Here is a 25,966-nt window from a genome sequence, read left to right on the forward strand (position 1 = left end):
CCTGCAACACAAAACCACTTCTCCCATCAAATTTTCCATCTTCCTTGACTTTGTGTGGTCAGCACAGAGCAAACTTAGTTTTGCTGAGGAGAGGACTTGTTTCCCCTCATCATCTCTATTGGAATATCTTCTCATGTCCCATTGTAGTCAGTGGGGAGAAATCAGTATTTTGTGGTGATTAACAAATGAACTAAAATAAGTTAATAATACTGAATTAAATTGCTTAGAAAACTTGTGTCTCCATGGTTGGAAATATTCAAGCCTAGGCAGGAAAAGGCCCTGAATAACCTTATCTAAAGCCTTGCTTTCAACAGGAGATCTCCATAATTGCCATCTAACCTTGTCTTTTCAATACATTAAACGATTCATTTGCCTTCTACTTTGATGCAGGGTATGTTCTTCAAGTGCTAGTTTCTACCTATTGACTGTAGAGTTTTAGCTAAGACACAATATTCTCTTTTAGTTCCATTAATCTCACTACAAGTATTCTCAAAAGAAGTTGTGGCAGGTCTTGCCTCCCTCCTAATTGTCCATCTGAGGCATCAGCATGATCTCCTAAGGGCCAGGGTCCAATGTCACCATTCATGATGGCACTCAAGTACACACCCCTGAAAACAAATGGATCAGAAAAAGCCCTAACCCCAAAGTTATTCTGGAGCACAACCATGTTAGTCCTTTATACAGATGTGCTTCAACACACACTTCTGGTAGCTGATCTGTTTCTACCTTCTACTTTGAGACAAGAGCAAGCGTGATCTCAGAGTACCTATTTCCCACCAGGAAAAGACTAACTTAGGCACAGATGTTCACACGTCAGTCAGCTGTGTTTGATCAGCTAAATCTCATGCCAGGATTGTCAGAGTCCCAGCATGCAGATCACGGAGCATTTGGTAAATCATAAAATCTATTTTTGGGTTCTCTGACTTAGTAGAGTGGGACAGATGCTTCCAGAGGCATTTGGCATCCAGCTTGGAGTGGAAAGTCCAGGTTTTATAGCTGATGCAGGGAGATATTCAGTGCCTACTTTGTCACAGACTTCTCATAAAGCCTAGTCAAGGTGTTTTATACCTACCAACAAAATATCAGTTGTGATCTTCATTGTCATCCCTTTTTATTTTGTCTGGTCTATTTTCTGGAAACGGGATTGTTATTTCTGTTGTACTCCATTGTGGGGCATAGGCACTGTGCTTGCTGATTTAACTCCAAGAAAATATGCTGAAATGGATACTATTTCCACAGATCTACCTTGGGGTAGAAGGCTATTCTTTGTTCAGAAGTAGAAAAGTGAAGTGTCGGGGTTGAATCCTGGCTCTTCCGAAAGTTTTATTCTCACTCCTCACCAATTTTCACACCTTAAATATTGATGAGATGAGTTTACAAAACTTTCACAGCTATCCAGTGTTCTATTGACAAGGGAGGTAGTCAAACCCAAGAGTCTTGACTAGTATTTTCTCATAACAGGAGAATCCTTCCTACCTTCTGCCTGTCACCATCTGATGATAAAACACAAACAGTTGGAATGGACAGAAATCAGTAACAGAGATTGGAAACAGGTGTCTCTAAAAGTGTCTTGTTATTTATTAATTTATAATAATGGTAGAAATTGTATAAGGAAACTAAAATCCTAAAAACGGACTGACCTGTTTTGTTTACCCACAGGGGAAGCATTACATTTGGCCAGAGATTTCGGCTACACCTGTGAAACAGAATTCCCTGCCAAGGCAGTAGGAGAGCACATTGCCAGACAGCACATGGAGCAGAAAGAACAGACAGCAAGGAAAAAGATGATCCTAGCGACAAAGTAAGAAGGGGGAATAATGTCAATTAAATCTGTCTGTTGTTTTTCCATTTTGAATCTGGGGGCTGGAAGAGGGAGGAGTGGGAATAAAGATCTGAGATTGTGGTGACTGCCATCACAACTGCTCAGTGCCAGAAAAGGAGAGCAAGCTTCAGCAGAGGTGCTGTAAAATGCTTGTTTACCATGAGAAGGTTTTAGTGGTGGCATTCTCCTTGCCTGCAGTTAGGGAGATGTACATCTTCCCATACTAAAATGACGTGATTTGGGAACACAGAGAGAACGCTATCACATGGTAAGAGCTGTAGGACAGAGCCTGGCTTTGCCTCCTGCTTGTACAACAGCAAAAACAAGGATGTGTGAGCAGGAGATCTAAGCTTCTGCTGAACTACTACTTTCTCTTAGATAACTAACGTTAGTCTGATGAGGGAGTGTTTGCAGAGGGGCAGATCCTCTTTGGTTGTAAGATTTCCCTGAAGTCAAAGGCACTGGAACAATGTATACCAGCAGGGGAGCTTTGCTAAAACCGTTAAAGACACTCAGAAACACCAGGCTTTACTCAAAACAAGCCACTCACTTCCCTGGAGCAGCAACATCATGTTAGGATAACATTTCATCTGGGTTAATTAGCCTTGAGGAAGGAGGAATTAAGCTTTGTGAGCCATAGGAAATTGGAATAAATAGTCTGCATGGCATAAGTTAGACCTACACTAGGTGTGTGGTATACTTGCATGGGGTGGCCTTGAGTATAGTCATACTCCTCCTGAGCTTGCTGCAGTATTACACAGGGATACAGTAGGGGAGCTGAGTCCAGAAGCCAAGATACTGTAAATCTCTTTCCCAATATAGGAATGATTCAGGCTGAGATATATCCAACACAGAGGAATTGCCCTGCATTAGGGGTGAGAGATGACCAGTCACAGGATTGTCCCTTGCATCTTAATGTCCCTATGTGTGGTCTGTCTGTGGGGAACAGAACGTATGGCTTTTGTGACTCTTGTGTCCAGAGATCTTCATCCTGAAGGTGACACAGATGTGACATGCATTGAAACCTCTCAGGCTTTTGAATGCCACAACTGCAGATTATGATCCTCAAAGTAGAGTACCATGTGATATGGGGAAATTTACCAGGTGTGAAGTTGAGGAGACCTCTTTAATCATTTTCCTAAGTTGGTTAAAAGGAATAATAAAAGAGAAATATAATCTTACTCTTACTTACATACATTTTTTAGCGCCCAGGGGCTTTCAGAGACATGAAAACAGCTAGAGAAAAGTAGTTCCTCGCTGCAAGCTGTGTCTCTCCATTGATACATAGCCCATCAACAATCTACACCCTATAACTTTGTAAGAGCTGGACATACCACTCTTCACCATACAAACAAGAGTTAAGAATGTAAATTGCCTTGGCTCAAGGGTTTGCCCAACATATAAAACATTGTTCAACTTTAATGATAGAAATCATTTTCTCTCTTTTCTGGCTCTAGAGAGATATACATTTTGCTGCAGATTACAATAATCAAAGGATGGCTGTCATGTCCTTCCTCCACTGAGGGACAATACTCTGATTACTCTTTCTCATCACTCCTTATCTACTCTCCCATCCTCCTTTACTCTTGAGATAGGGAGTCATGGACATCCGTTATTCCAAAACTCTATGAACTTTATGCTTGTAGGCTTATTCTGCACTAGTAAAGAAAAAAAGGTCTTTTTTTTTTTTTTTTTTTTTTTTTCTCTCTTTTAATCAGTACGAGCAAACTGATCAGTGCTCTGTCGGCAATCGAAGGCCAGGACAGAACCTGCTGTAGTCAGAGCACTTGCTAATAGGGACCGATGGGTCAATGTGTGAGCTACTACTGCCCTCTCCTGTCTGGATGGGGAACAGAGCTGCACAGACCAGCCCCCGATAGTGCAGGACGCACAGTTCCATGACTTCCTATTACTAGCTTGGCATTTCCCAGGCATACTTCCACGTTTCTGATAGCAAGTAGCCTTGTTATTTGACATAAGTGTATATTATTCAACCTATGTACATAAGATCTAAGCTTATAATATCATTAAATTCATAACCACTGCCTCGTGCTTGCAAGTGAAGGTACTTGAAAATGGAGTCAATTGTTCTTCCTTTAACAAAAATGAAAATGAAATTACAAGGTGGTAAAATCATTCAAAATAAATTTTGCCTATGAAAATAAATTGAGTGCCACTTTCCGTATGTGTTGCCACTGTCTCAATTGAGACAGAGCCATAAAAGCATTCCTTTGGCAGAACTGGCTAGATCTTCTACATTTGGATTTTTAAGGAAAAATAAGGGGAAATAACAAAATTATTTCTGCAATTCCTGGTATATATATATATATATATATATGTATAAGGTGGAATTCTGTGCTGGATTCAGACATTCAACTTTGGAGATTTGGGTTAGCTTGCCCAAGCACTGGTACCTACAATCATTTGAGATGAACTGGTAATCCAGCTTAGTAACTGCTCCAAAAGTTCATAAGCATCTTTTCATTACTGTATTGCATTTTCTATCTCTTATGGACGTCTTACATACTACATATCCATATGTGAGCATCTAAACAGATCCCTTGATAACTGTAATGTAGAAATCCCCATTGTCTGGTAGAAGCTCTATGTGTTATCAGGAGCATCTATATCTTGCAATCATGCAGCCCGTCCATCCTGAGCAGATGCATCTCTTCCATGTACATAACTGTGATCCATGTGCTAATAAAGACTACAGATTGCTTCTTTGGACACCAATATCCCTCCTTAACCCAGGCAGGGCACCAAACCTGAAGTAACTCAGTTCACCAACCCACTCATTTCTACCTGATCCGAGGCTATATTGATAGTAGTACAATGAATGAGATCAGGAATATCTTCTGCTATGGAACAGACGGTTTTTAGTGGCCTGTTCTTCCACAGAACAGCCACTTCAATGGCTCTGTCCATCGTGCTAAACTACTTGACCTTCTAAAACTACCTCTCAAAAATGATTCTTCACATTTGCTCACCAAGATCTGCTTAGGACAGTGCTACTTGATGCAACAAGGTATTGCTATGGCCTATTCTAACAATCTGATGGTCTAGACAATGAAAACTCAGAGCCCTAGCTGACAATTATCGTGGGAAGAAGAGATGGACTCTGTAGCCAATATGCAGCGCAGAACACAAGTGACAGCAAAGGCAGAATGAAGCACTCTGACTAGGAACTGAAAGGATAAGCTTGTTAGGGACAGAATCATGAGCTAGATGAGCTCTTGGTCTGACCCAGCACAGATTTTTTTTTACCTTTTTCTGATCATATACCAGACCATCCAATCTATCACAAATCATTAGTTGCCTCCCTTGCAGAAGTGTCCAGGATTCTCTACCTTGTTTATTTTTATTTTTTTATTTTTTATTTTTTTTAGCTGAGAATCTTGACACAGCTAATCTCTAATCATCTTTCTTTCTTCATGCAAAGTCACAGTCCATCATGGTACACAACTGTCATCCCTTCTCCCTGTCACTACCCAGGTAATGTTTTGTTGGTAGTGGAGGCACTTTGAGTAAAAATCCCCTTGCAAAAGTAGGTTACTGCCTTTTAAAGGTTTTCATGTATAATAAAAAACTTTTCTTCTTTCAATCTGCAACACTCAGTAAAGACTTTTGACATGTGAAGATGGAAGGGAACTTAATTGCACACTTGGTTCTGACACTTCTCTTTGTCAAAATATAAGAACTTGTAAGATGAACTTTTTCAACAGGTAGAAAGTAGAGGTTGGAGGAAGGAGAGAGGAACGGTGTTGACAGGGCCGACTGGGGATAGCAGATTGTTTAGAAGCCAAAATGACTGACTGTTTTCAGTTGTTGAAAGGAACTGTTTTTCCTCTAAGGATCTGATTCATTAAAACTGTATGCCACATTTACATACATTTCTGCTGAATACATCTCTTTGCCTGAAAGGCTAAGACGATGCTGTCTTTTCAAGCAGTGTCTGAGTCCATGCTGATGACAAGTGTTTAGAGAAATCAGGATTGGATGAAGTCCAGTGTCACAGTGGGAAATAGCTTTCTGCATTTCTTCTCCTCTTAGGATATAGCCGTGCTTTGTCTGTGTTCAAATCTGGTAGAACAGCGATATAATGAAGAGTAAAAACAAGTTAGCAGACTTTCCTTACTTGTAACAGGGCCAAGGAGAAACACAATAAAGAACAAAAAGCTGAGACTACCTGCTTAATTTCTGTTATGTCTCTGGCCCAAAGGACAGCCATTACAAGGTCGTGATGAAGAACTTCAACTCTATGTAGGATCAGATATGCAAAGCAAATGTATGCTAGCAGAAATCATACCACAGAGGTTCTCTTCAGTATTAAAACATGGGCTCAGACACAAAGTAAATGATGCACACCCTGTGGCATAAGTTGAGATTTAATAATCTATTATTAAAATGTTAAACTGCTTCTTTGATCTTTGCAGTATCTTCTGTGCATGTTGTGGGAGACAATCTACACCAGCATCCATTTTCAGGAATCTGTTTTGATGCGGTCACATTCTTTAGGAGAAAAATCATATGAACCTTATCTGATAATGCCAGTGGGTCAGAGGATGTGAGAACAACCCCTGGCAACATTTAGTTTACTAGTTTAGGCATAGTAAGCACAAACCAGCTGAGTATTAAGCTAGTATCAGGCAACATAGCTGAGTGTCCAGATTATCTGGAGGGCACTGTGCCCCTTCTGAATTCGTGTTAAGTACCTGTATTCCTGATACACTCAGTGGGAAAGGGGCCAATCAAAGAAGTCTTGAGACAGACATTTGGACATCTCTCCTTTTTTAGCCTACAGAACTGTATCATAAACCAATTGAAAGGACGTGACTTCTTGCCATCCAAGGTTCCGATAGCATTCTTCTGAGGGCATGGATCAGCCTCCTTTCTTCCTTCCTTTTCTCTTTTATAATGAATTAATAGCGCATGCATTGAGTAATTGACAAGTTAGCCCAATAAAATAATATCACAAGTATTAAAATATTTTATTGTTAGGTCCTATATAAGGATATCCCTAGTGCTGAGGTATCTTGAGAAGGAGATAGAGGGAAGATAGACTTACTATCCTTTTTAAAGACCTTAGACTGCTGGGAGGTCAGGCAAGACACATCCTGAGCTCCCATTGCAAGATGCTGAAACTGGGATCATAGGTCCTACCTACCAGCAGTCTTCATTAATGGTATATATTAATCCTAGCATGGTTTCAGAGATGAATTATTCCTCTTCAAGAGATTCTATATGTTGCCTGCTCTGGGAATTTGGGACAAGGAGGTGAAGGAAGATTAATTTGTCTTTAACTTCTTTAACACTACCTCTGCCAAGCATTTGTTACAAATGAGATCACCCAGTATAAAGTGGCAGTTATGGGGATCACCATTTCATAAAGTTAGCCCTACCTCATTTAAGGTTATTTGCTTTCCTTTTAGACAAATATGTAAAGAATTCCAAGACCTTCTCAGTCAAGACAGGTCACCCCTTGGATCCTCCAGACCGACTCCAATACTAGACCTTGACATCCAGAGACATTTAACACATTTCAGGTATGATTTTAAAAGAAGATCAATTACCCAAAATATGTCATTTTTGTAAATACTACGTATGAAGATATAACTGTATTTGTTTCCTTACTTAAGTCTATATGTCTACATATGGACTGCAGTATTGTCTATATTCTGTTTGTTACCTGTGCCGGCTAGAAGCTTATACTTACCCAGCAAAGTACCTCCAGCTGGTTGTATTCACCCTACTGCAAGGGTAAGTGAGTCAGTCATTTTCAATATCTACTGGCCCAATATCCTTATCTCTAGATGTGAACCAAATCACAAGCTAAATCAAGAGAGAATGAAGATGGTCCACAAGTGTGGAAATACACATTCTCTGCTGCATTGGCTATATAGATGAATTAAAATACCAATGAATAGAGGAACAATTCAGCTGCATCCTTATTAATTTTCTAAATAGTCCCAGTGCTTCGTCTATGCTTGTAAATCCATTTGAGATTATGTCACTGCGATCATCCTATTCTATATAGCTTATAGATACTTCAGCCTCCAAACCACACTGGCCTCAAAGCACACTGTTTGCTGGGAATGGTCTTGCTATACAGGCTCCTGAACAGCACCTTGGAATGGTCTGATAGAATGGAAGTTTGCCCAGACCTAAACTGTGCCAGAGAGTGCTATAAACATGTAGACGTACATAGATCAGTTCTTGTGACAGCCTAAGAAGCTAAGAAGCTGAAGATTTGCTGTATATGAACTCCAATGGCATACTTCATTGGAATTTTATCCAAATTATGGATAGAAGCATGTGGACAGCATACGATTTGCACGATTTGTTAGCCCAGGTGTTACTGCACATTTTCATGTTTTCACTTTATGTTGTGTGCTAGATACACAAGTGATGGTAAAAGCCTTTCCATAGGGCTATACTGAAGTAGTGAGATTATCTAAGAGATTTATCAAAGATATGTGATTAAATATCCTAGAGGTTCTTCTGCCATTGCTTGGATCACAGAGAAGAGTATATGGCAGTTTGTAAACCAAAATATTAAGCAGGTTTTTTAATACTATAAAACTCCAGGTTGATCTTGCATATTCTTTAGTGCAGTGAGATGGGATACACTCCGTTCATTGGATGGGCAGATAGCTTCTATGCCCCAGTGTTCCAACATCTTTTAGTTATTAAGATTCTGATAGAACATCAGAAACCTACCAGCTAGGTGATATGGTACCTAATTTTTAGTCCCTCAGGCTTTGAATGGCATCCAAAACATCCACTTCTTCTACCTATGTGTTTCATCAAGGCTAGAAGGCTGGGGTAATGCCTGGTCCACAAATATACACATTCGTTTTTACGCTTGCATAGAGCTGTATTTGCCTTATTCATATATGAACACACTAAGACAACCTCAATTTTATTCTTATGCAGTGATGTGCACACACAGGCACACACCACCTACCTCTATGCATACTTTCTCTTTTATTCCAAAACACTTAAATACACTTGCATATTAAAGAAAACATACTTATTTAGACAGAATGTTCAAAGAAGGATCTTAATGAGTTACCTAGGCTTGTGGAAAAATAGTTAATTCAAAGATTCACAGAATCACAGAATCACAAAATGGCCCGGGTTGGAAGGGACCTCAAGGATCATGAAGCTCCAACCCCCCCCTGTGCCATGCAGGGCCACCAACCTCCACATTTTATAGCAGCCCAGGCTGCTCAGGGCCCCGTCCAATCTGACCTGGAACACCTCCAGGGATGGATGGGGCATCCACAGCCTCTCTGGGCAGCTGTTCCAGCACCTCACCACTCTGTAAAGAATTTCCCCCTGACATCAAACCTAAATCACCCTTCCCACAACTTAAAACCATTTCCCCTTATCCTTCTGTTATCAACCCTTTCAAAGAGTCAATTCTCCTCTTGTCTGTAGGCTCCTTTAGGTATTGAAAGGCTGCAATGAGGTCACACCACAGCCTTCTTTTCTGCAGGCCCATTACATGCACACTGAGTAAGTAGGATAGAGGATACCTAATCGCCAGGGATTCCTGTGTTCAAAGAAATGGCAATAGGGGTAAAATGCTGGCAGCTTCAGCTACAACTGCTGTCAACTGGTACAGCTTCCATCCTTCTTTCTCTGCCTGACTTCAGTGGGTTGGAGTACAAGGCTTCTGTATGTGCTTCTTGGATCAGTAAGTACTTTCTTTTATACCTGCTGTAGGCAATAAGCATTGGACTGTAGATGGGTATCTGGAAAAGTAGAGGTCTTGATCCTTCACAGATGCTTCCCTGGGCTTAAATAGGACTGCTGTCTCTCGAATGTGTGCCTGGGAAATGCTGAGTGCTGCCAGACCCATAGGCTGAGCTGAGACCATGTACTTTTTCCATCTATTGCACAGAACTTGAAGTCACGTCCAACTGCTGAACCAGACCTCTAACTCTACTCATTGACATGTGCGTCTCTATTTCAGCCAGGTGTATAACCTCCTGCCATTGTCCATAGGGATCTTATTTCAGCCATTGGAATCTGCAGTGCAATTCATAAACATAAACATCTACCATATGACAAATTTATCTCTAAACTCCATTGACTGATAAGTCTAGTCTAGATCTTGGGATCTGAGCCAAACGGTACACATGTACACTCGCTTATATTGTAAATACCTAAATTTAGTGTGAGCCAGAAAAAAAACCAACGATTCTCATCTCCTACTTGTGGCAGTCTTCAGAGCTTCGTTGTCTATCACTCTACCACAACTTGCCTTCTTGATTAAATATCACAGAAGGCAAATAAACCTGTCTCAGATGGCAGAGAAGATGTGAGAATTTAACTCATATGTTTTCAAGGAGAACTGATTATTTTCTGAGTCAACAGAGATTCCTCTTCAATGATCACTTGGTTTGTCTGTCATTCTCTGCGGGATGATCCTCAGACTGAGCCAAGCCCTGTCACAGGACATTTGCTGTTGAGGATTAGTTGAGGATGAGAGATGAGGGAGAAACTCATGTGCAAGGAGAAGGTCCTTGTAACCCAGGAACAGCAGGCACTGCTGTCTTAGGCGTAGCACAGCCTCCTACTGGCTACAAGCATAAGGAGCTGTTTGTCATTGTACACCTGAAGGGAAAGGTTTCTTTAAAAAATGTTGGCAGTGTCAACCTAACAGCAAGCTAAGAATTCGAATCTTCAACATGCATTGGCCTCCACATCCCTGATCATAGGCCTTCATCTAAAACTAGATTTCTGAAAGAACATGTTGTCCTTATTGATTACAGTGAATTAGAAACGCATATGAAGCATTTATGTCTATAGATAGTTTTGCAACTGTATGTCAGAGAAATATTTGACACCTTCACCATATTCACTGTCGAATACTCTGATAATGCCTAAAATAATTAGAGATTATTTGGACTGTCCTAATAAGTGACTGACTCTGACTATGCACACAAAATTAGTCTTATTTATGAACAAAATAGCCAGGAGTTGCTAGTGCTCTGACCCCCCCCCCCCCAAAAAAAAAAAAAAAAAGTATAAATCTGAATGAGGAACTACATAAAAACATTATAAATTTCATGATATGCTTTTTCAACAACGAATTTTTCATCTTCATTTCTATCTGTGTTCCAGAACTGTAGGATTAATCACAATAAATTCTCTATGTCAGTGATGTATAAATCTCCAGACTGAGATTACAATTACTTTTGGGAAAGGCAGTCTGTAGACTTAAACAAGAACCTCTGATGAAGGACTTTGAATATTTTAGCATGACTTTGTGTTTTCCAGCCATTATTCAATATGATCTGGATTTTGATCACAAGACCATCAGTAATCCCATAAAGTTTCATATAGATTTACCATCACAAGAAGAGGTTAAGAAATTCTGTCTTCAAGCACCAAAAGTTGTTCCCAACAATATGAAATGTTGAGATTTTATACATATACTTATATGCTTATGCCATGTGATGCCAGAAAGAAACAGAACTTTTGTGATCAGGAAAAAAGTGAGAGAAATCACATAAATATACGTTATCAGAACAACCTTTGTTAGGCCCTTTCTAAAGGGCTGTAAAATCTGATACCTATTAGAATCCAACATCTACTACTTTAGGGTAAAAGAAAGTGTTTTTTAGGAATAAATTGCCTCTGGTAAATGTGGAATCATGATCTCTACTTGCTTGCAATGTTTCTTGCTTAACATTAATAATTGACTGGGGTTCACAGGCTGGCACAGGTCAAATACGAGCAAAATCAGTTTTAAAACTTTAAGCTCACAGTTCTCTCTGATATTTTCCCACCAAGTCCCAGTTCTTCAAGATCTTTAAGTGTGCGTCTCATCTGAAGCACAGGACAGTCCCCATGAAGGGCTCAGAAATGCTGGGTTTGCTCAAACTCCAAACTCAACTTCATACACAGCTTAGAACAGGGGAAAACTTCAAAGAAGCTGCCAGTGAGCCTGAAAACTGCTGAGTTTTGCACAACTTTACCAAATACACAAAAAAACAGAGGCTCATCTACACCCTTGGTGCAGCCATGTTTGTGCAGTTGCTCTGAGATTCCTGTCTGACCTGAATGCAGAAAATTCAAGCCTGCAAGAATAATTTCTCAGTGCTGTATGACCGTGAAGAAGCAATTCTGTAGAGCCTCATATTCATAACAGCAATTACTTAGCATTACCTCTGCCAGGGTCATGTCAGTTATGCTTTATTCAAGATGTCTTCCTTTCCAATGCATCTTGAAGTATCTTTCTGCAAAGATGCTGAATTGATATTAATAAATAAAAAGGTGCCAGGGTATAGGCATGTGTTGTCTGCTTGTGCTGCTTGTTAGCAAGATCCTTTGTTTTTTGTTGCCTAATCTAAGAAGCATTGTACCAAAGGATTCCTCATCACAGTGGCACATATATATTTCTAATACATACAATTACTACTAATATATATATTATAATAATAGACATACTATATATATTATAAATATGCATACAGTCTAAAAATTCAGGAAATCATTAGCCCTTACTAGAGCTCAGCTAGGTGCCTTAGCTGCACTATAAAAAACATACTAAGGATAGAGAAGTCCAACCTTGTCAGGACTACATCATTTTACCTCATGGGCAAAATGTTGAGGCAGCTCAGATTTCTAACCATGTACATAAACGTGGACTCATGAAGAGGTGATGTGCTGTAGGGCTATTCATGCAATCCTTCAACTCTTCTTTGATTCCATTGTGATAAATGCAGATGAGCAAGTGGAATAATCCTGTGGGTTGTGTCTAGCCTGAAAGCCATGACCAAAGACAAAATTAGCATTAAGCCATGGGGCAAACAAGAAAACCCAGAAAAATCCAGTTCCATACTGACACTTTTTGTCCAGACTCATGACTGTCTCTTTGTTGTCCTCTAAAGGCTGATATGTGTAAATGCATGTATAAGTCCAAACATCAGAGGGCTAAGTCAGCGCAGCACTGGAAAAGAACCCAGATGTTCCTACAATATTAAAGAGAGAAACCCATTTCTCCAGCCCTTCGCTTTCAAAATGGAGTGAGCATGTGGAAAGGGAGAGGAAGATACTAGACAGAGAAAATAAATGAGAACAAAAATATTTGGGGGGAAAAAAACAAAAAAAAACAAAAATATTCAGATAAATCTCAGTTTCTTTCAAAATGCTGCCTATTACTTATAATTCAGAGCTTCCTCTTCCAAAAGCCCCACAGAATCAAATAAAACATTTGTGTACATATGCATATGTCTGTATGTGCAAGAGGGAAAAGCTGAGATTTTAATTTATCCTGGAACTAAAACTGTTTTCAAATCCCACTGATGTCAGCAAGGCAGAGATTTCATCTTTCTTTATTTTTTCAAGACAGCAAGGTTATACAAATCTCTCTAGCATTGTAAATTGGTTGTCTTTGGATTCAGAACAGGTAAAAGAGCCTAGTTTCACACTCAGTGAAACTGAGAGACAGCTCTCAATTATCCAGGGTGATGGGAGGAAAAATAGAGGTTGGAATGGTTAGAGAAAGCAGAAAGATGAATGTAAATGAAATTCGTATGTAGAGCTTTGACAGCAAGTTAGATTAGAAAAGCTTGGAAATGTTGAACCAGGGCAATTGGGAACTACAGCAGAAGACAAGCCTACCTGGATGCACAAGAGCTCTGAGGTACACACCCAGAGATCATATGGTGCAGGTTGGTTGTCACGTGAGATGGTGAAGCTTTGCAACACCCACCTCCAACACCCACAATCCTGCCACTAGTTCAGCAGAGCTGAGTGCTGGCATTGCAGACCAGCAGTTAATTCTGCTGAATCTGAGTCACTGCTAACCAGCACAACCAGCTAATACAGTGCTGGTGTTTTGATGGCACATAAGCATCTCAATATGAGAAATAGTTGACGTTAACTCACAAGTCACCTGTCTCTTTGACACCTCTCTCACATATATCTCATCCTGCCACCTCCTGAGCAGAGACGTAGGCCAGATTAACTGATTGCTTTCTGTTGCATAGACGCCTGCTCTGAAGAAAGGAAATGCTTCCGCTGTATTTCAGGAATGGAATGTAGAAATTAAGACCCCTCCCAAATACACATACAAGCTAATCTTTTAGACAATATTGACATGGTCCTGGACCCTTAGACACAGCTGTCTATAATGCATGATTGCTATTGTGGTTTCCTGTATGCATTTGGCCTTGACCAACTCTTTCCATCCTAAACAATATCCAAGCACAAGTTAGCTTTAACCCTGTCAAAGGGATGTTCCCAGTTGGAATCAGAGAAGTTGCACCACATTACAGGTTAAAATACTTGGATAAAGGAGATGTGGCCTCTCACAGCAGAGGAGGAGCCTAGGCACTCTTCACATCACCAGCAAGGGTATATGTGACTAGAGGCACATCCTAGCACCAGTTTAAATACTTTGGAATCATTCACTTGTCTCACAGATCTGGGGATCTAGGGTCACTTTAGCTGTGAAAGAACATTCTGTCTCACGTGCATCTGCCGTTACCTCAGTTCAAGAGATTTTTGTGAGCCCCACATCACATCTACCATCCTTACCATTATTCTGGATGTCCTATAGGATCTCTAATTGAATGAGCGAGCTTGAGTGGATAACCCTTAAGTTGTAGAATGTTCATGTTGCAAATAGTGGAGAAAAGTTGTTATGTATTGATTGGTAGCAATGCCCAGGGAGGTGGTGGAGTCACCAACCCTGGAGGCATTCAAAGAATATTTAGGCATTGTGTTGAGGGATGTGGTTTAGCAAGAACTATTGGTGATGGGTGGATGGTAGGACTGGATGATCTTATAGGTCTTTTCCAACCTCGGTGTTTCTGTGATTCTGTGAGAAGCCAAAAAATGTGACACAAAACCTTACAAAAGGAATATTTGCTGAGATTGTACTCAAGAGAATTGTGCACGTTTCTTGGCTTCCACAAGTAAGGCTCTCTGATCTCATTAGTCAGTCTCTTAGTCTTACATTCTCCACTTGTAAAATTAGGTTTAAACATATCTTCTTTGCCTGCTTTTGGGTCACTTGTATGTGCAAGAATTTGCAGTGGACAGAAAGCTCAGCTATCCTACTAATGTCATCCATTACATAGGGAAAGATGAATATCTACTGATTACAGAAGTGTGATCCTGTAAGGTTGCATTTCATCAAGGTGCAATATCACATCCACATCACCTGTTTTATATATAAAAGATTAAAACAGCAAAATAGTGAAGGGAAAACAACTTCCTTGCAAGTGACACTTCTTTCACTGCAGAAACCTTATATAAACAGACAAAAATAATAGGCTCAGAATACTAAAGCAAAAGAATGAAAGCAATCATCATCCTCACAAATTATTCTGCATTTTGCCTAGCCATCCAGCTGATATGAAACACCTTTCCTGTGAAACTGTTTGAGACAAGAGTTTTGTCGTTTAGTTAGTCTCTGAGCCTGAAGCTGTCAGCCTCCTGTGAGTGCCTAGCATCACACTGACAAGGTGACACAGAAAGCAACAGAAAAAAAAGCAGAGGCTCAGACACTGGGAGCAGCGAGGAAGCAACGTCATTCTTTCTGAAGGGTAAATGAGAGCAGTGAAATAGGTTTTGAATCTTGGAGCATTTTTATAATTGTAGCAAAAAGCTAAGACCAAATTCTTTCTGCTGGGTTGCAATTACAGATACACATGCACAACTCTTTTGTATTTTTCACTTTTCCTTACATTTACTTTCCTATCAAGAGATAGAGCATATGCTGTCATAATTCCAGTCATCTTAATCAAGGGTAGCAGGTTACTGTTCAGATGCACGGATTGAAAGAAGCTTGGTGTGTGACTGTGTGGTGAAATAGCTCTGGTACCCTCTACAGTTCCCCAGTTGCCATGATTTCTCAAATCTGGCCCTCAGTTCAGCTGGTTGAGGAGGACCACACCTCCTAGCACTGAGGTATTTGCAATCAAACCTCTAATCCTAGCCCTAACCCTAGTCCTTACCCTATTCCTTTGTTTTTCATTTTGTTCCTTCTTTTACTTGTTTTTACATTTGCCAAACACATTAGAGTTCATTCTTTTTTGTATTTTTCCAGCATTCTCTTTCCAGGGATTCTGTCTTCAATCTTAATCATAACAATAGAATTATAGAATGATTTGGGTTGGAAGGGACCTTTAAGATCATTGCGTCACTTTGCTTAGCAGGGATTCTGTCATCTCCTCCTGCTCTGTTCATAACCAAAATCCTTTTGAAAGGGTTGAGACTTTGTGTGTGTGTGTGTGTGTGTGTGTGTGTAGAGGATGAATTACTAATACAGGCAAATCATTTGATCTTTATAATTAATCTTCTTATTGTACTTCTTCACAGAGGGTGAAGCATTGGAACAGGCTGCCCAGGGAAGAGTGAAGTCTCCATCCTTGGAGGTTTAGAGATGTAGGTGTGGCACTAAGGGATTTGGTTTAGTGGCGGGATTTGGTAGGGTAAGTTGACAGTTGGGTTAGATTATCTTGAAGGTCTTTTCCAACCTAAATGATTCCAGGATTCCTTTAAGGCCATCATTTATGGAATTGAGAGATCTGATGAGAATCTGTTTTCTTTCTCTTCAGTAACATATAAATGCCTTGCTTATTGAGGAAGGGACAAATGTGTATTCATCAAAGATCGAAAACTGTGGAGACTTGACATTTTTCAATTCAACACTTCCTCCTGATTCCCAGGAAAAGAACTGATAACTCCACAATCCTAAATCACTGGGATATGATGTTGCTTTAAACACATAACTGTGTTTATAGTTCTTATTATAATGCTTATACATAATGCTTAGCTCTTCAGTTTTTCTTGTCTGAGGAGATCAGTCTGGCTTCTCAGCCATGTTGTCTGCTCCACTGTAGAAGTCTACACACCATAGAAAGTCGGCTGAAACCCATTTGCTTCTTTGCTTTGCTGTGAGGCAAAGATATGATCACCAGGCGAAAGCAGAAGTTAAAGGAGCTGTTGACTGTGGGAGGGAGGTGCTTATGCTTTCTCAAGTTAACTAGTCATCTTGAATCTCTCTATGATTTCACTGGTGTATTTGGCTCCTCAAGAAGTAATGGGCAGCAAGGCCACTTTTCATCCACAAGGCAGAAGCCTGTGTATTTTTTTTTCTTTTTCTCAGTGCAAACTAGCAAGTCATGGGGTTATCCAGTGTTCTACTGGGGAGATAAGATACGCTCTGCTGGAAACATTTATTGACAAACATCCAAAAGCTTCTACAAGTGCCATGTGCACCGTAGTTCAATGTCTTAATCTTTGGTTTGTTGCTTGAAAAGATTTTATAGACACAGTCCTTGGTATTTCTGAGACATACCCTAGGTAATTCTTCTAAAATCCTGGAAAGTCACCCTTAAGACCCAAAATCCGCAGAGCTGAAATTGAATACTTTGGGAACAGAGAGCATCAGTTTTAATGCTACCCTCTCACTTTTTCTTTGCTTTTATATGCAGTAAAAGGATTTAACCATGTGGTTAGGAGAGCATGTCTTTGATATAATTGTTTGGTTCTGAATGGAAAATAAGCATGAGAGCCTACATTTCAAGGCAGCTTTTTATATGATATTGCCCACTCTGATTCTATAGACTGTTTATCCATGTAGCACATGCTGGTCATATTCCAGCGTTCATCACAATCATCAGTCTAACTTCTGTCATAGTTAGGAACACTGACCTTCTGAAGTGAGATCATCTCAATTTAGCTTTCTGGTTAACCCTCATAAGGGAGACCTTGCAATAAACAGAAATCAATAGAGGCACCTCTAACTTAAGAAGTTATATGTATCAGTAAGATTTGAATCTTTTTCCATTTCCTTTACAGCCATCCAAAATCTTATCAGATCTCACTACTCGTTATCTGCCATGCACTGTTAAATTTGAAGTGGTTCTTCGCATTTAGAATTGTGGGAAATTTCAAACAATGCATCTGAGCTTGCTTTTTCTTTATTGTTTTGAAGTATTTATTTATTTTAAATGAGGCTGTAAACATTCAGTGCAGATGGCCTCTTGCCCCCCACAGAGAGAGAATCTGTTTCTTTTGCCACAAGTCGAAGTCTCACCAGCCTAGGGTATGAAGGAGTCCTTGAGGTAGGTGCCAAATGAGAACCCAAGCCTTCAGGCAGAGCTGGATCTTTTCATTTTTAAGTAAGGCCATCTTTAAAACATGAGCAGACATAATTGCATCGTAGCACCAGGCAGGATTGCAGGGAGATCTGGATGTCCTTAAGCATAAGGATTTATAATATGTTGGCCTGCTCTTCACAGCCTTCTGTATGAATCTCCCTGTGAACAGTACCCAAATCAGACACTTTAGCCTTACCTTTCAGAACAATAAAGTTTCTTGCTTACAGGAGTTGCAATGAAGTGTACTAAAAAGCTGTGAATACCCAGATGATTCCATTATAAAACCTTTGTGTTTAATTTTAGGATCTTAAACACAAATGAAAGTCTTATAATGAAAGCAATTCTCTTTGTAGGTGTGAAGCACACCGAAAATGAACTGACTTTAGTTGGAGCTCAGTCAAGTCTAAAAATCATGCAATTAAATATGACTTTCAGGAAACATTTTAATACTTTGCTATTAGTCTTCTGTCTGTTTTGCCTGGGATTTAAATGTAAAATCAGATTTTCTCCCTAGATTGAAACTGACTTTCATCAGCAAAGGGATATTATCCAACTTTCTTAGATTTTTCAAAGATTTGCAGATAAACAAAGCTCACCAAAATTAGAGTAGTGGGAATTACTGATAAAAATGTAAAATAAAATAGCAGATCTCTTTGCCTTTCTATGCCTGTTACATAAAGTGGGGCCAAAAAAAATATACCCTCACAGGAGTATAACATGGACAGCTGGTCAGAAATTTTCTATAAAATAGTTTCTTTCAACAAGCATCATGGGGAATTTAATAAGTTTTGCATAACTCAATCTATGGAGAACAAATGCGACAGGAATCAAAACTTGTGCTATCATTAGACTTCAGTGATATTTCAAGGTTGTTGAGTTTTTCTTGTTTTGTTTAATAAGATTTGTTTAATTTTAATAAGAAATACAAAGTAATCTTTTAAAAACATCTGTTTTTTAATTACTATTTTTGATATGTAAGATAATGGGGGTGTTCAAGGAAAGGCTGGATGTTGTGTTGAGGGACATGGTTTAGTAGGAGCTATTGGGAATAGGTGAACGGTTGGACTGGGTGATCTTTTAGGTCTTTTCCAACCTTGGTGATTCTATGATTCTATGATACCACAAAGCAGATCTATAAAGGAGATAAACCCGTAACTTATCCTAGAAAATCCCTTTCCTATAACCATTAGTTTTCAGGCACATTCAAGATTCTGCTCAGGCTGAAATACCAGCATCAAGGCATCTCCTTATCAGCTGTGTGCTGAAGATCACCAGGTAGACAAGAGACTTGACTGTCTATGAAAAGATACAGCTCAGGAAACAATAGCATGGAACTTCTTTTTGGGTGCTACAAGGTGTACCATCAGTTCATTGCTTCTTTTAAATGTTGCTATTCTCCTGCACACACACTTGCTTGGCATGAATATCTTGTTACCGTAAGGCATCTGATGTGGCACCAAAGACACATTCTTACTCAGCTTCACGTTGCAGCCAGAATCAATGGAGTAGCTTCTCATAAAGGAGATGTCTCTTTTTCAAGTGCCAGACTCCAGACATCTCTGACTGTATTGAGTAAAGCCCCAGGACTCAGTTCGGTTGCCTAAACATTGGCATCTGCTACCAACATGTAAAGATGCATAAAAGAAACCATAGAAGTGTCTGGCCTCTGAACACCTAGAAGCAAGGTGAACTTAAAGGAATTCTGTATCTTGTCTTCCAATTCCACACGAATGACTCAGGTGCCATAGGGCATCTCAAATCAATGAAGACTTTGCCATGTAGGAAACTGAATTAAGTCAATTTGATTGTGAAGGGAGTTTAGGATACAGCTACAAGTTGACACCGTTGCTTACACACCTAAATATCATATTTTGTCCCATTCTGGTGCTTACTGCAGTCTTGTTCAGCATTTGAGAACGTTTTCTACCCTCATTCTTAGCCCTATTTTTTCTCAGTTTTCACTGTAGTATTCCCACTTCACTCTTCAGGGCGTATTGAGCTATTATATGAACACAGCACTATTCCTTTTGCTCAAGAGTGGAAATGTTCAAAGACAAAAAGGCCAAGAGAATTCTTTTCTAGTCAATCCTTTGTTAAACTTACTATTCCTATCTACTGGAAATGAATGACTGTAGGTACTTCTTAAACAGATAACTGGTTTCTTTCGCACATAAGTCCATAAATATTTTATGTATTTCTTGGTTCAGTCAGTTCCCCAAAACGTGGCACAGAAGACCACACAAGCAATGTAAAAACCATGAGATATTCTAGCTAGTACAGATGTATTTGGATGTTATTTTTCTTGCTTTCTGATAATGTTAGCTCCTTCACATTTTCATTTCTCCAGACTTGCAAAGGATAAAAATGAAGATGAATTCCAACACAAAATCTTTAAATCACCTGACCTTAATATTGGACTTGAAAGGGCTAAAAATACTCTTATATGTATGCTTGAGCTGGTATTGGTTTTGCAAACATTAAACAGAGAAGACAACTATGATGATTTCTTTTCTTAGTATGCCAGACATTTCCCAAAAAAAGTATATGATAATAACAAAATTAAAAAATGTTCCCAAAACTCCATTTTCTTTAAAAGGTTCAGATATTACTGTAAGTCCAAACTTCAAGAGTCATTGGTATCATTACTCGATGCCTGTAAAATAGTCCTTGTAAGTATTTCATTATCATTTTCCTCTCGCTGCTAACTAGAGATAAACACAGCTTCCTGCTTTGAAAAGCGACTGGAATACTGGTGAATAAACATTCCAAAAGTAAGCTATTTTTTTAATTGCTTTCAGAATATCCTTCATAAAAGACTGGGCAGTTCCCAGTCTGAAACAGTGACGGAGTTCCACGCTGAGCCCTTCTTTTGGTTAGGACTTCCTTAAGCGTGGTGTCTTCCTTAGCATTCCCAACAAACAAGGTTCCCACATCCAGCAGAGACAGGAAGATCACCCTGAAAAACATCTTGGAGTCTTTCCCATGCTTGTTTTTGATATGTCCAACATCTTGGCAGTCGTCCATGTCTTGTAGAAACTCTTTTCCCCAGACCACTATTTTTTTCACTGTTTTCTTAAACAGCTTCAAAGACTGAGAAGCCAAAATGTGGAGGAGAGGAATTCCCATTGAAGTGAAGTGTTCCTATTTCTGACCTCCACATGGCTCTGTGCATTAAATTGGAGTTTACTGATGTGGTGCCTCAGACACCTGCAGTTACACGGGGGAGAAGACCTTCACTAGCACAGGATGAAATAGTTTTTATTACTGAAATAAGTATTTTTAAAACTGCAATGATATTTCAACATTTGAAGTAGTTTTCCACTTTTTAATAGTTTTTAAACGGAAGAAAAACATTTGGAAGGATTATGTTTTTTTGCTTTGGGTTTCTTTGCTTCTGTTTTTGTTCATATTCTTCCACCTAGAACTTATCAAAATTATTCATTATAAGAATGAAAAGAATTTAGTTACCCATCTTAAGATGTCTAGTACCACCTGAGAGGCCCTGGGCCTTACGCAAACAGTTTACGCTGCACACACATAATTTGAACAGACAGAACTGGAGTCAGTTTCTTAACAACTGATCTCTAGTGCCATTTCTGACATCCTGAAATCCTTGCAGAGCTGATGACTGGTACAGAAAACTGTGGAAAGTAGGAGAATTTCGGGATCTGCAAATAGAAGCCAAGCTAAGGTGCTTAAATGCAGTATGTACCTATATGTGCCAATGCATCTTTAAACTTAAATGAGATTTACCCACTATAAGACTGCTTGGCAACTCCATTAAGGCTTCAATTCAGTAACTGATATGTGAAAAGCACTGCTGAAATTCAGACACTTTACAGTGCAAAAAACATGAAGAACAAACTGCTATCTTGAGAAAACGGCTTATATGAACTAAAGGTGCAATAAGGTAAATCCACCCTAGGAAATTCAACCACCAATGCAAGAGTGTTGGAAACTGGCTATTTTTACAACTCACTGATCCTGGTCCAGTATTAGATATAGAAGTTGGTGGCCATGCATGAGGCAGGGGGCTTGGAGCTTGATGATCCTCGAGGTCCCTTCCAAACCAAGCCATTCTATGATTCTATGATGATTTGTCTGTGTGTTTAGCCTGGCTGAACTAGTTCTAGGTGTAACATTTCCTGGGCATTGTTTGGGCCAAGAGTTATTCCCAAAGGGCAGTTTGCACCCCACACTGTTCGATGCTCAGGAAGCTTAGCAGTCACAATCATGACCAAACTATGCCAATTGCCCTGGCACTGTTTAATTTCCTACTGTGTATGCAACCGTACATGCCTCCACATGGTATCATAGAATCATCATAGAATCATAGAATGGCCTGGGTTGAAAAGGGTCGCAATGACCATCCAGTTTCAACCCCCTGATATGTGCAGGGTCAGCAACCTCTAGACCAGGCTGCCCAGAGCCACATTCAGTGGATAATCAGAATAATCGGAGCTTGCTTGCAAGTCTGACCTGTGAATAAGCCACACAGACTTGGCTACTTTCACCTAAGGAAAGGGGAATCAGTCCTTCTGGGACTGTAAAAGTAGCAGTGCTGGGCAGCCTAGGGCATAGATCCCCTCTTGGCTCTGAAGTCAACAATACCATGTCAATCTGCAATCCACAGATCTGTCCCACAGTGCTTTAGAAGTGATGCTCCTACCAAAAGCAACCTTTGAAGCTGTATGCAGTCTGCTCTCACTGCTCTGCTCTTTTATTTTCTGTTTCTCTCACAGGTAATAAATAGTTTAGGGAGTAAGTCTCGATTTTCAGTCTGAAATGTGTGTACTGTAAACACTTCAACGTACGTAAGTCTGTATATATTTACGCGTGCATGCATTTCTTTTTCTTTCTCTTTCCCATCTGCAGTTTGATCACTCACGGTTTTGGAACTCCTGCAATATGTGCTGCCCTAAGCACTTTCCAAACTGTTCTCAGTGAAATGCTGAACTACTTGGAAAAGCACACATCGCACAAAAACGGAGGAGCGGCGGAATCCGGCCAAGGACACGCCAACTCGGAGAAAGCCCCCCTACGGAAAACTTCAGAGGCTGCTGTGAAAGAGGGCAAAACAGAAAAGACAGACTAGCTACATCAAACAGAATCTATTTCAAGAGAGTCTTGCTGCTGATATTTTTTTTAAATATATATATCATTGAGGGCGATTTATCTCCAGTGGACCAAATCAGAAAAAAAAAAGAACCACAAAAAAAAACAAAAAACAAAACAAAACAAAAAAAAAAACGGGGGGGGGGAAGGGGAATAAAAAAAAAAAAAAGAAAGAAAAAAGAAAAAAAAAAAGGAAAAGAAAAAAGAGAAAGATTAAAACAGAGAGAAAGAGAGAGCGCGAGAGAGGAAAGTATTCAACCCTAAGAACAGCAGTGTACAGTAATTGTGTGATGAAATTGTCACTTTTTTAAAAATTTATGTTGCTCTAAAACTACTTTTCGTGCATGTAGTATTTGATTGTTCTGAATGATACACTAACACTGTTTTTTATAAGCACTTCTGGACTTGGCTGAGGTGGCACATGGCGTTCGTTGCAGGCTAATGTGGAGCACTTTCTTCTCCGGCAGCAAAGTCAGGGCCAGCACATCAGCTGTGGGACATGCAGTTCTAGTATACTGGCTTTGCTTGCATGCTGGATAGGTTGGAAGAAGGGCTTCCTCTGGTCCATCAGAAATGCCTGATCCACTCTCCGCTGGGAAGACAATATGGAAACCTGGCTAGAGAGGAATCCACAGGTCGTGGGACAGATGAACTGTTCATTGCTGGGGGCTGCATCTCCCCACATGGGAATGTATGATAAAGCTGCACTGAAACAAGGCCAGAACCTGTTAGGAATCTGTCCTGGCTATTCAAGCAGCAACTGAAGCATCTCCTGTGAGCAGAATGTGGCAGACTAAATGAAAAACAACATGCCTCGATAGTTTCATTAAAAGCCCTGATCTCCTGTGAACTTCAGATTAAAAGACTGTATGGGCTTCTGTTCTCTGTCTTCTCAGTCCCTGGCCCCACAGTCTGCCATACCCAGGTCTCCATTCAACAGGATCAACGCAGGCAATCGGAGTCTTCTTTTGTGTTGCCTTCATTTTACGATACTTTCTTTTCTCCAGCAGCTTGTTTCTGCAGCTTTACTGTCTTTGGAAATCCAGCTGAGGTGCAGAGGTCTAACAGAATCCACTCACACACACAAAAAAAAAATCTATAAAATAATAACAAAATGACATATATGTCAGATTGGCACGGTCCACAGCAGTTAAGTGGTTAACAATCTTACTAATATATTCCTGAAATATTTCTTTACCACTCAGCACACATCCTCACAAAGGAAACATTGAAGATGTAGTTTGAACTCAGGCCTCTTTGAGTCTGGAGGCATTTTGCAGCCATATTCTGGATTCTTCAATGAAACATTCATTCAATTCCTTTTCTGTTATCATTTTATTGAGAAAATTAGGAAGGACTGATGACATGGAGTGGGATTATGCTGATAAGTAAACCCTTTCTAAAATGAACAAAATCAGTTTATTTCTTCCCAATGATAATTCATCTCTTTCTACAGCAGGAAAAGAAATACAATTGTCCACATGTGAGTGTTTGGAGCAATTTGAGATGCTTTAGGGTGTCTAAGACAGCCACAGTTTTGGTAGAAATGACACAAAACATGTAGGAGATTGGTATTCCTAGAAGAGGAGCTGGAGGACCCCCTAGGACAGCACTACAGATGTATGAGTGGCCACTTGACATGCACACCAAGTTTCTAAGACAGATGAGAGGGGTCTGGAAGTTCATGCCTTTCTCCACCAATAACTGGCATTTAATGGTGGTGTTTTGTACTGCATATGGTTAGATTGGACTAGTCACCCTCTGCTCCCCATAATCAGAAGAGAGGGAAAGGTGCTTAACAGTTCTGAAAATGTGTCTTTTTTTCCAACTAGATATAAAGGAAGACAGGACTAAAAGCATTCATATTCTTTGTAACTTTCCAGTGCTAGTTAAGACACATAACATTCTTCATGACCTGCTTTAGATTTATCAACTTAGAGACTGTAAAGACTCTCCAAAGGCATTTACATCTATGACGTAGGGAACCAGATGATTAACTTGATCAGCCTCACTCTTCAAATGTATGGAAGAAAACAAAACATTTATGGCATGATACTGTCCTTTTTGAGATCAATAAGGACACTCATCAAGGTGAGAAAGCATGCTAAATCTAGCAGAGTCCCTATTTCCTTGTGTGAGGAAATCTGAAACAAAACAAAAAATCCCTATGATTTTGTTCAGATTTGTCTTTGCTCAAGTGTATAACTTAGGTATCTACTTTAATACCATCAATCTAGGCTTCCTCTTTGCAGGGAAATGAGGGAAATACATGCATCTCCATGGGATTCAAACTCCTTAACTCACTAGTATCAGCTAAGTGCATAACAGAAATTAAACTGCTGAATTAAGTTGTCGCTCCAGTGCTCTGTGCTAAAATAAAGTGAATGTTCTTCAGTGATGTCTTCAACACCGTCTGCTTCACTGTGGAACCACTCTAGAAAATGAAATACTTGAGTGTGGACGTAGGCGAGCATGGATTAAAAGTGGAAAAGAAATTCATTTTCTATTGTCCAAACTGAAGGAGAGAAAGAAAAAGGGGAGAAAATTAAATATCTGACTGTGTCACTGAGACAGATTTGCCTCACGAAAATGTACTGTGGAGAAATTTAATTGTGGTTCTCTACTTCAAGATGTGAATAAATTCAAATTGTTTTGGTGGACAGAGGAGAGAAGCAAAAATGTTTGAAAACCCTTTTCACATTTCTCAGTGAAGTATCAGTCTTCTGAAGGTGGGGAAGTGACTGTGTAGATTATTCTGTAAAACTGTTGAGAAAGCAATAACGTACTACAACCATGCTTAATATTTGAAATAACATGTATGCAGAATTATTTGAAATATTCACCTATTGGGGTATGATCCAAGGTTCCAACAGTAATTTATTTAAAGAGTTGCACC

At 39.7% G+C, this 25,966-nt stretch overlaps 1 protein-coding gene across 1 annotated transcript in view; it reads left to right on the plus strand.

Moving 5' to 3' along the window:
• The window catches only part of TFAP2D (transcription factor AP-2 delta), a 45,376-nt gene extending 22,217 nt beyond the window's left edge, over nt 1-23,159 (plus strand). Inside the window, exons 5-7 of the mRNA XM_052699773.1 lie at nt 1,660-1,801; nt 7,255-7,368; nt 22,831-23,159. Of these exons, the coding sequence (XP_052555733.1) occupies nt 1,660-1,801; nt 7,255-7,368; nt 22,831-23,050 (476 nt within the window). The 3' untranslated portion in view covers nt 23,051-23,159. The remainder of the gene's footprint in view (nt 1-1,659; nt 1,802-7,254; nt 7,369-22,830) is intronic.
• Nucleotides 23,160-25,966: the final 2,807 nt, after the last annotated feature.

The sequence above is a fragment of the Tympanuchus pallidicinctus genome, unplaced genomic scaffold (assembly GCF_026119805.1).
Source record: "Tympanuchus pallidicinctus isolate F22 unplaced genomic scaffold, pur_lepc_1.0 scaffold1, whole genome shotgun sequence".
Taxonomy (NCBI): domain Eukaryota; kingdom Metazoa; phylum Chordata; class Aves; order Galliformes; family Phasianidae; genus Tympanuchus; species Tympanuchus pallidicinctus.